This window comes from Stomoxys calcitrans, chromosome 2 (assembly GCF_963082655.1).
Source record: "Stomoxys calcitrans chromosome 2, idStoCalc2.1, whole genome shotgun sequence".
NCBI classification, from domain to species: Eukaryota; Metazoa; Arthropoda; class Insecta; order Diptera; family Muscidae; genus Stomoxys; species Stomoxys calcitrans.
Genome location: NC_081553.1, coordinates 112,084,078 through 112,096,177, shown reverse-complemented (window position 1 = coordinate 112,096,177; position 12,100 = coordinate 112,084,078). Strand labels below are relative to the sequence as shown.

The window sequence follows — 12,100 nt, the reverse complement described above, 5'->3', positions numbered from 1 at the left end:
TTGAAAGTCATATTAAAATACGTCGTGCCAAATTTCAGCCAAATCGGTTAGGAATTGCGTCCTCTAGAAGCTCAAGAAGTCAAGACCCAAGAACGGTTTATATGGCAGCTATATCAGGTAATAGACCGATTTGAACCATACTTGGTACAATTGTTGGATATCATAGCGAAACACGTCGTGCAAAAATTTCATTCCAATCGGATAAGAATTGCGCCCTCTAGAGGCTGAAGAAGTCAAGACGCAAGATCGGTTTGTGTGACAGCTATATCAGCTTATGAACCGATTTGAACCATACTTAGCACAGTTGTTGGACATCATAACAAAACACGTCGTGCAAAAATTTCATTCCAATCGGATAAGAATTACGCCCTCTAGAGGCTGAAGAAGTCAAGACGCAAGATCGGTTTGTGTGACAGCTATATCAGCTTATGAACCGATTTGAACCATACTTAGCACAGTTGTTGGACATCATAACAAAACACGTCGTGCAAAATTTCATTCCAATCGGATAAGAATTGTGCCCTCTAGAGGCTGAAGAAGTCAAGACCCAAGATCGGTTTGTGTGGCAGCTATACCAGAACATGTACCGATATGGCCCATTTACAATCCCAACCGACCTACACTAATAAGAAGTATTTATTCAAAATTTCAAGCGGCTAGCTTCGAAAGTTGCCGTGCTTTCGACAGACACACGGACGGACGGACGGACATGGCTAGATCGACATAAAATGTCACGACCATCAAGAATATATACTTTATGGGGTCTCAGACGAATATTTCGAGTAGTTACAAACAGAATGACGAAATTAGTATACCCCCATCCTATGGTGGAGGGTATTATAATCAAGTTGTGTTTGTTTGTTTGTGTGTTCCTTATAGACTCAGAAACGGCTGAACCGATTTTCTTGAAATTTTCACTGATGGTGCATAATGATCCCGTGGTGAAAATACGGTACTAAATTGTTTGATATCTGAAGGGGGAGCGGACCCTCCCCCTTATACTAATTTCCAGAAACGCCAGATCTCGGAGATGGGTGGTGCGATTAAAGCGAAATTTTGTGTGCTCTCTGTAGTAACCTACAAACAAAAATTTAGTATCCAAATTTCCGATGGTGTAAATAGGGGAGGAGGGAGGGCGCTCCACCCCAAAACCTACCAAATATATATACACCAATCTCCACAATATGGCACTCAAATGAAAGGTATTTAAGACTAGAATACGTATCTGATATCGAATTGTCGGACCAAGTGTTTGGGGGACAACCCCAACCCCCAAAACTCCCCTAAATCGGACATGTTTACCGACCATGGCAATATGGGACTCAAATGAAAGGAATTTGCTAGTAAAATTCGAATCTGATACCCAAATTGGGGACAAAGTTTCTAAGGGTTCCACTTCTTCCTCAAAACTTTCGCCAAACAGGACTTATCCGATTGGAATGAAATTTTGCACGACGTGTTTTGTTATGATATCCAAAAACTGTGTCAAGTATTTACTGACCATGGCAATATGGGGCTTAAATTAAAGGTATATGAGTTTAGAATACGAATCTGATATCCAAATATGGGACCATATGTTTGAGGGACCGCCCATCCCCGAGAACCTCCCCTAAAGAAGACAAATTTACGGCCAAATGATAGGTGAAGCACGAATCTGATATCAATGTTCGGGAGAAGTATCTATGGGGCCACCCCACCCCCATAACACCACCAAAATACGAAGTATTTGTTGACCATTGCAATATGAGGCTCTAATAAGAGGTATTTTAGAGTAGAACACGAATTTGATATATATTTTCAAAGCCAAGTCACTGAGTGGCCGCCCCATCCCCCAAACCGGTCATGTTTCCGACTATGGAAAAATGGAGCTCAAATGGGAGTAGACTCTATTTGGGAGTAGACCATGGATCTGATATCAACATTCGGGACAAACTGTCTAGGGGACGTCCCACCACCATAACAACCCCCAAGTAGGACGTATTTGATCACCAAGACAATTTGGGTCTTCAAGACAGTGGAGCTCGATATTCATAGTTTTTAGTCCCCATACCCCAAACCGGACATATTTGCTGGCTTTTTCAATAAGAGGTTTAAATGAATGGTATTGAGATTAGAAAACGAATTTGATATCCAATTTTGAGGCCAATGGAAATATGGGGTTCAAATATATGAGAATAGAGCACGTTGCTTATATATTTTCAACAATGCTTAGTGATTGGGGGACCACCTGTCCCCAAAACACCCCTCAATCGGGCATATTTACCGATCATGTCAATGTGGGGCTTCAATGAAAGGAATTGGCGGGAGGGAGCAAGAATTGATGCACACTTATATTCAAATGTAGAACCATGTATTTAAGGCACAACCCAAAAGGCACAAAGGGTAAAAATTTTTTTTTTGATCAGACCTCATATAGGTTCTCTTAGCCCTTATAGCATAATAGTTAATGTTTTAAGCTCTACTATTCATCTTTGCCCAGTTTTCTGCTCTTACACATACGTATGCATTTTTTTTATTTACAATCCTATTTAAGCTGAAAATGAGGGCAATTCCCGATATCAATCTTTTATAAGCTGTGGTTATGCCTTGCTATTCCATCACTGGTTAGTTTTCAGTTTAGTTTTGCCTTTAGTTCAAGTGATGTCGTCCTGCAACTGCTTCGTTCGCGGAAAAACATTGGATACACAGTTTTTTACTCAACATGTGAAAATAGGAAGAAGTCATCGGGTGCCAAATCAGGTCTGTTCAATATATAAACCATAATTCGGCATCTTTAGTGCTCAAATAGTCTGTTGTTTGAGCTGAAAAGAAGCATCTTCTCTTAAGTAGTTTTTTTTTGAACATAATAAACATCCAACGCTTCACCTCGGAAACTCTTGCCACATGACCAATTAAAAACAAATCTTCCTGAATCTTCTTTTGTTCTGAAAGACCTATGCGGCTCATTTTATTTTATTACTGGCTGTTCTACATAGATCCACTGGATATGTGGTTATTATTTCTTTGATAAATTGACTAAATTAGTGGACGGTACTTTCACAAGTTACAAGGCTCTTTAGCTATCCCCCTAGTTGAGCCTTGGAACTAGAAGGCATCACTCTTCTCTGGTACTTAAATATCTAAGTAAAACATCAACATAATCATGTGATAAGCAATATTCACAAAAATTCGGATAAATGCAATATAGTGCATTTAACCGAAATTGAAATTAAAACGGCCGAAAATTCTGGCTTAAAGATGGGTATTAAAACATTCCGGAGGCCACCGTAGCGCAGAGGTTAGCATGTCCGCCTATAACGCTGAACGCCTGGGTTCGAATCCTGGCGGGACCATCAGAAAAAAATTTTCAGCAGTGGTTTTCTCCTCCCAATGCTGACAACATCCGTGTCGCACTGCGGCACGCCGTTCGGACTCGCCTATAAAAAGGAGGTCCCTTATCATTGAGCTTAAACTTGAATAGGACTGCACTCTGGCTGTTCTGAAATGTGAGAAGTTCGCCCCTGTTCCTTGGTGGAATGTTCATGGGCAAAATTTGCATGCAAATGCAAACATTCCGCTGTTAGTGCGGGACACGAGTCTCTAACTTACCCTGAGTCGAGTCCTTACCCTGAGCGAGTCTCTAACTTACCCTGAATTGGCGGATTAGTACATTTGCAAGCATTTAGGCCTAGTTCAACAGTAGAACAAGAAGGCATTTCTTCCTCTCTTGATTCTCAATGTCTTAGGGAGTCTGAAACATCAAAATGATTATGTCCTGAACAATATTCACAAAAATTCGGATATATACAATATAGTGCATTTAACCGAAATCTTTGTTAAAACCACCAAAAATGGGTTCAAAACTAAAGAAAAATTTATTGTTTTTCAATTTTAATTAATTTTCTTTAATTTTTCTTGCAGCTACGTTCCGACTCCATGGCCAGTGTTTATTCTGGAGCAGGTGAGGGACGTTATGGCACAGTGGTGGTTAAAGGCCAAGTAGAATTTGGTATGCAATACAATTATAAATTGGGAGCTTTGGAAATACATGTGGTGCGTTGCAAAGATTTGGCTGCTGTCGATACAAAAAGGAATCGTAGTGATCCTTATGTTAAGGTAAGTTACAGATTTTCCAAAAACAAAAAATGGTTCACTAATTTTTTTTTCCAGGTTTATTTGCTTCCCGACAAATCCAAGGCTGGCAAACGCAAGACCAAAGTCAAGAAACACACCTTAAATCCTATATTTGATGAAGTTCTACGCTTCCATATGCCCGTCTCAAGTTTAGAATCTCGTACTTTATGGCTCACAGTATGGCATTCGGATATGTTTGGACGCAATGATTTCCTAGGTGAAGTCAGTGTAAATCTACAAGGCCGCGTTTTTGATAATCCTCAGTCTCAGTGGTATTTGTTGCAAGAAAGGGTAAGTGGTGACACAAAGTCATAATTTGTTGTAAATAATTCATATAATTTTCTCGGTTTTGTATTTCAGAGTGAACCCTTCGATGAAGTTGCCACCTATAGAGGAGACATTGTGGTGGGTCTCAAATATGTACCACCCGAGGGTAGCAAATCAAGTTTTATGCGTTCCTCAACCTCCAGTTCGGGTGGCATACGCAAATTTGGTAGCATAAAATCAGTGGCCATTTCGAAGACCGATCGTTCGGCCAAGGGTGGGCAACTGCATGTTTTGGTAAAGGAAGCCAAACATTTGACTCCCATTAAACCCAATGGTACTTGTGATGCTTTTTGTAAGAGGTAAAGTTCACAAATCCCAATTTTAGAGCATTAAATTTTTTAATTCGTTTTTTTTTTTTTTGTTATCTTTTTCAGTTATTTACTGCCGGATCGCACTCGTAGTTCGAAACAAAAAACTCCCATTGTAAAACGTTCCACAAACCCCAGTTGGACTTATACTTTTGTATATGAAGATGTGTCTTTAGAAGATTTATCGGAAAGAGCTTTAGAATTAACCGTTTGGGATCATGATCGCTTGGCGAGCAATGAATTTTTGGGTGGTGTTAGATTTTCATTGGGAACTGGTAAGTGAAGAATATTAAATAATATTTTTAAGCTCAGAATTCCAACCAGTCGGATTCCGACTGTTCCACAGCTACTTGTGCGCTCTTCGCCCACGCCCTTAACTCCAAATGCGTCGCCTTTAAATGCTTCGCATTCACAATGACTGACTGTCGACCGCTGGCCTCAAGCCCTTACACATAACTCGTCTATTTTCTAGTTCCTGCTCTATATACCTGCTTCTCAAGTGCTGCGAACCGTGCCACACTATGTTTAAAGATGTGACTTTACTATGTGTAAAGATGTTCATACTCGAAGTGTTCACTTCGATCCATCCGTGTAGCAAGAACTACCAGATGGCACCAATAGAGTTGCTTCAGCCAAGACTGTGACGCCGACAACCGTTTCTCGTATCCGACCTCGAATCAGATCGCAAATCAGAACAACCGAAGGGAAAGATAGTATTGATCTCACTACGCTGCTCTATAGCCAGGGAACTATCTTCAAAGTAAGGCTCATTCCGAGCCTATGGCCCTCCTACATATGTAAAGGGTGATTTTTTTGAGGTTAGGATTTTCATGCATTAGTATTTGACAGATCACGTGAGATTTCAGACATGGTGTCAAAGAGAAAGATGCTCAGTATGCTTTGACATTTCATCATGAATAGACTTACTAACGAGCAACGCTTGCAAATCATTGAATTTTATTACCAAAATCAGTGTTCGGTTCGAAATGTGTTCATTCACCGTAACGTAAGCCTTCTCAGTGCATTCCCACTTTCAGTTGAGTTTCCAGTCCAAAATCGCTCTCACGTAATTGACTTCTTCTGATATCGAAATCGTTCTATTGGGAAAAAAGTGGTCCCTTGAATTGGCAAACCTTCGCGTTCCTAGTTGCAGCTGTGTGTTGTGCTCTATCTTTCGTCTGCTTGGTTCTGTTCAATATCGAGATCCAGCAATTCTGCGACTAAGGTAGGGTGTGTCCAGAGGGGTCGTCTGAGTCGAGTGGGTCTGGCTGAGCAGTGGTGACGTGTGTGTAGTTGTTGTTGTAGCAGTGTGTTGTACACTGAGGCGGCAGCCCTTGCCGATGAAGGAATTCATCGGATCAATCTGGTGCGTACAACCGGCTGCCATGGGATTGCCGTGTGTCTTGTGGCCACAGGAGTTGAGACGGCTGTATCTTTCGGATCGTAATTGACCCAGAATTACTCTGATTTGCCGAAGGAGTTCAATTTCTTTAGGTGCGATGGGTGGCGGTCCTTCTCCAAGGACCCGCGTTCCTAGTAAAAAGTTCTATTGATTAACGTTCCGAACCCTAGTTCTAGCCCATTCGTATGCTATCTCCTAAACCTTTTTCGCTTTTTTGCATAACCGATTCGAATTCCCGCTTTAGTTATGATCCGTACTAGGTGATCACACAATTCGATTACAAGTCCAAGGTACTCAACGTGTCTCTGGACTCTCCTATTATTTCCGCGTAATCTTGCTACTGAAACCAGAAAGGGATTCGGGTAAGAAATTATCGTAAGGCTTATTTTCCCATGTCCCACTAGAAGTCAAGACCTTGTTGGAGAATTTCGACAATCTTATATTTAAGCCAAAGTGTGCTTCTTTGGTTATTCCCTATAGATGAATCTACGGATGAATCTATTTTCTTGAATTTCTAGCAGATTTTTTGGTAAAGTCAAGAAGGGTCGATGGGTTATATAATTGTTTGAATACATGGATCCCATAATCCAATACCTCCGATATCTCTGCAATGGGAGCACCGAATCTGCTGATTAATTAGAAAATGTCGCTCTCTAATCGGACATGTTGACCGGCCGGAACAAAAGGGGTAACAAATGTTGGTTAATGTTGTAATCACATTTGTAGTATGTGGAGGTGGTGATCCTCGTCAAGCTCCATATGTGAACAAGCTCATTCTGGCCTATAGGACCAATCGCCGCGGAAACGTTATGTCCATTGGTTATTTAAAGGCGCCAATAACTCGGATTGTCATATCGAGCATTATAGGAACTCAGTATTTATGCTAGAGCCGGTGCCGGCCGGCCTCTCATTGAGACTCTACACTCCATACCGCTGATTGTCCGTGACTGCAGTTGCAACATCCCTCTATCCGCAAGCATTGGACGCGCCCGGTAGCTCTCAGCTGAGTTTTTCGTAATGGCGAAGAACACCACACAATTTGGAAACTGGGAGTTACAACCCGTGCGTTGTTGCTCATGGTCATACCGGTAATATAGTAAGGATATTATATCGAAATTAGGGATAAATAGTCCGGGGGCTGCCACACCACACCAACAAAACCGCAAGCCGGCATATATTCAGACCTCGACAATGCTGAACTCAAATGAGTAGACTTTGGGAGTAGAGTACGAATCTGATATCCAAATTTGGGACCAAGGATGTCTTAAACCTTTGCGCACCAGCTTTAAAGTATATTAACGAGTTTTTTTTTCCTGATTTTTCGAACATTTTCCAGAAAGGGCAAACTTCTCACATATCAATGAGTGCAGTCCGATTCAAGTTTATGCTCAACGATAAGGGACCTCCTTTTTATAACCGAGTCCGAACGGCGTGCCGCAGTGCGACACCTCTTTGAAGAGAAGTTTTACATGGCATAGTACCTCACAAACCTTGCCTGCATTAGGAGGGGAAAACCACCGCTGAGAATTTTTTCTGATGGTCTCGCCAGGATTCGAACCCAGGCGTTCAGCGTCATAGGCGAACATGCTAACCTCTGCGCTACGGATATTTATAATTTTGCAAATATCTTGGGTATAAAAATATTTTCCAAACAATTTTTGGTGTTGTCGTATTCTTTGTATATAAACCTGACCTTCTGATCTCATAAAACTGGAATTAAGTTATATTGGGTTGCCCAAAAAGTAATTGCGGATTTTTCATATAGTCGGCATTGACAAATTTTTTCACAGCTTGTGACTCTGTAATTGCATTCTTTCTTCTGTCAGTTATCAGCTGTTACTTTTAGCTTGCTTTAGAAAAAAAGTGTAAAAAAAGTATATTTGATTAAAGTTCATTCTAAGTTTTATTAAAAATGCATTTACTTTCTTTTAAAAAATCCGCAATTACTTTTTGGTTAACCCAATATATAGCCGCTTTGAGACCCATCTCCATACTTAAAGTCTTGAGACAATAATTTGGCCATTTTTCATCCGATTGCGGTGCAATTTCGCACAGAGAGTTCTTGTGAATGTGGTCCAAATCTGACCATATTTGGATAAATCTGCCCCATAGACCTACAGTCCGATCTCCATATAGGGCGTTAAGTCCATATCCTTTATTTAGATCCATTTATTACCCGATTTCGATAAAATTTGGCACAGTGAATTATGGTATACTCCTATACCAACACCTGCCAAATGTGGTCCAGATCGGACCATATTTGGATATAGCCGCCATATACATCTATCTCCCGATATAGTGTATTTACTCCATAAAAGGAGCCTTTTTCGTTCGATTTTGATCAAATTTGGCACAGTGAGTTCTGGTAGACCCCTACACCTTTTCGTTGATTGTTGTCTAAATCGAACCATATTGTATAGTGTAGAGCCTCGTTTTCCACGTTTCCGATACAAACTAATCATCAATGCCAAGAACTTTTTAATTTAAAAACAAGTAAAAAGGCGTAAAGTTCGGCCGGGCCGATCTTTGGATACCCACCACATTGGGTATATATTTAAACCACCTTTCATCAGAATTCGGTGAAATTTTCATACCTTTTGTCCCATAACAGTTATATCAAAATACGTTCCGATTTGGACCAAATACTAATAAGTACAGTAGCTATATCTAAAAATAAACCGATCTGAACCATATACGACACGGATGTGGAAAAGTCACTTAAGTCACTGTGTCAAATTTCAGTGAAATCGGATTATATATGCGCCTTTTATGGGGCCAAGTCTTTAAATCGAGAGATCGGTCTATATGGCAGCTATATTCAAATCTGGACCGATTTGGGCCAAATTGAAGAAGTACGTCGAAGGGCCTAACTAAACTCACTGTCCCAAATTTCGGCGACATCGGACAATAAATGCGACTTTTATGGCCCCAAAACCTAAAACCGAGATATCGGTCTATATGGCAGCTATATCCAAATCTGGATCGATCTCTGCGATATTGTAGAAGTATGTTAAGGGCCTTAACTTAACTCACTGTCCCAAATTTCGGCGACATCGGGCAATTTATGCGCCTTTCATGGGCCCAAAACCTTAAATCGATAAATCGGTCTATATAGCAGCTATATCAAAATCTGAACCGATCTAAACCAAATTGACGAAGAATGTCGAAGGGACTAACACAACTCACTGTCCCAAAATTCAGCAAAATCGGATAATAAATGTGGCTTTTATGGGCCAAGGACCCTAAATCGGCGGATCGGTCTATATGGCAGCTATATCCAAATCTGAACCGATCTAAGCCAAATTGACGAAGGATGTCGAAGGGCCTAACACAACTCGCTGTCCCAAATTTCAGCAAAATGGGATAATAAATGTGGCTTTTATTGGCCTAAGACCCTTAATCGGAGGATCGGTCTGTATGGCAGGTATATCCAAATCTAAACCGATTAAGGCCAAATTGAAGAAATATGTCGAAGCGCCTAAGACAACTCACTGTCCCAAATTTCAGCAAAATCGGATAATAAATATGGCTTTTATTGGCTTAAGACCCTAAATCGGCGGATCGGTCTATATGGCAGCTATATCCAAATCTGAACCGATCTGGGCCAAATTGACGAAAGATGTCGAAGCGCCTAAGACAACTCACTGTCCCAAATTTCAGCAAAATTGGATAATAAATGTGGCTTTTATTGGCCTAAGACCCTAAATCGGAGGATCGGTCTATATGGTAGCTATAACCAAATCTGGACCGATCTGGGCCAAATTGTCGAAGAATGTCGAAGGGCCTAACACAACTCACTGTCCCAAATTTCATCAACAATTCAATTTTCCCTAAATCGAAGGATCGGTCTATATGGGGGCTATATCAACATATTGCCCGATATATCCAATCTTCGAACTTAACCTGCTTATGGACAAAAAAAAAAGAATCTGTGGAAGGTTTCAGCTCAATATCTCTATTTTTAAAGACTGTAGCATGGTTTCAACAGACGGACAGACAGACGGACGCTGATCAAGAATATCTATACTTTATAGGGTCGGAAATGGACATTTCGATATGTTGCAAACGAAATGAAAAAATGAATATACCCCCATCCTTCGGTGGAGGGTATAATAATTGTTTTCATGTACATACATATAAACAAATTTTTTTTATTGTTTTTTTCTTACAGGTAAAAGTTATGGCCGTTTAGTCGATTGGATGGATGCTTCGGGGAAAGAACTTTCTCTATGGCAAAATATGTTGGATCGTCCCAATTTCTGGGTCGAAGGCAGTGTTATTTTAAGATCATCACTGGAGGGTATACGAGCGATACCGTAAGCATTGTAATTATATATAACAAATAAATTCTAGTTGTAATTGTCCTCCCTCCCAAAACAAAAAGAAAAAACACACAATTTATAAAAAAACAAACCCAAAAAAAGAAAAATACTTTGAATAGCACACATACACACACACATATACACAAAAAGTTGTAGGTGTGCCCCCATATATATACATGTTATATTAAACATTAACGATAACTAAAATAATTTATTTCTATATACAAAAGTAAAAAAGAAGAAAAAGACATTTAAAGAAAAATGTTACAACAAAAGAACACAAAAAAGTATTTGGAAATTATGCAATACAAAAAAAAATAAGCTATTATAAAAATTTAGTAAACATTTGATTTTATTTATAAATGATTATGATGATAACATTTACGACGATAAAGAAACAAATAATTTATTTCATGACAATTCAATTCACAAGCATTATTAGCATTACGACGACTTTATAGAGAAATGACAAACAAAAAAAAAAAAAAAAAAAATATTTGAACAAAAAAAAACAACATATGCCCCATCTGGAAAAATTAAATCAATTTTGCAGTAAAAACGTGTTAATTATAATAAAATTATATAAATACATAAAACTTTAAATCCTAAGACTACCACCATAACTACTACTACTACGTTATTACTACCTTTATATATAATTATGAATATATATATACATGCATATATAAAATAGTTCTATTTTCCAAAATATATCTTAAGGCAAACTTTAAACTCTAAGACAAGAGTATCTTGAATAAAAAAGACAAAACAAAACAAAACAACACAACATGATTTATAAAACAATAATAAAATAAATAATAAATAAAAAAAAAAATAATTTTTTTATAAAACCTCTTATGGATCTAGACTCTATTACAAATTCTTCAAAACAAACTTGGACATTTTCTTCCACCTAAGGACTATACACCCTCTGAACATATCATTATTTCATAAAAAGAAAAGAAAACAAAAAAGGTTAGCAAAAGAAATTTTGAATGACAAAAACAAAAACCATAGAAGTCTATCTGGTGAAAAAGCCTTAACTGAAAAAGGTATTTTGGTGTAGAATAATCAAACAAAAATCACAAAAAAAAAAAAACATAAAAATCTTAGAAAACAAGTAGAATATTTCCTATATAGACAACAATTTCAAAAAATTGTTAGTTTTATAATGAAAACAAAAAAAGTATAGAAATACTAGATATAAAGTAATCCGAAAAAAACCAATACAAAAACTAAATGACTTGTGTTGACTTGTATCAAATGATAGAACTTTCTTTTTTAAGCATTTTTGCAATGAGCATCTTATGCAGTGGTATGTGGGGAAAACGACATGAAAATGGTTTTACCCAAATTACAAAAAATATTTCATGACAAATATAGTAAGACATACATATTTCCTAATAAAAAAACACATATATACAATTTATTTGTTTTATTATTATTGTTTTCACATTTCCGTTTTTTTATTTAAGGATTTGGTTTCACCCAGTTTAAGTTTTTCTTTATATGTCTTTGAAAAAAAAAACCGGCTATCTAATATTTTACCTATCTTGTTTTATTTCTGATGTCAATACTAAAGAAGTAAAAACGTGCTAAGTTCGGCCGGGCCGAATCTTATATACCCT

General features: G+C 38.4%; 1 protein-coding gene across 5 annotated transcripts in view; it reads left to right on the top strand.

The window, feature by feature from the left end:
- The window catches only part of LOC106088861 (uncharacterized), a 431,599-nt gene extending 419,726 nt beyond the window's left edge, over window positions 1-11,873 (top strand). For 2 of the 5 annotated variants that reach the window (XM_059362966.1, XM_059362964.1), the window contains 4 exons: window positions 3,901-4,404; window positions 4,474-4,739; window positions 4,815-5,023; window positions 10,322-11,871. In XM_059362966.1, the coding sequence (XP_059218949.1) occupies window positions 3,901-4,404; window positions 4,474-4,739; window positions 4,815-5,023; window positions 10,322-10,470 (1,128 nt within the window). In that variant the 3' untranslated portion in view covers window positions 10,471-11,871. Of the gene's footprint in view, window positions 1-3,900; window positions 4,405-4,473; window positions 4,740-4,814; window positions 5,024-10,321 lie in introns of all 5 variants that reach the window. The other 3 variants (XM_059362969.1, XM_059362965.1, XM_059362967.1) reach the window with 3 other exon arrangements.
- Window positions 11,874-12,100: the final 227 nt, after the last annotated feature.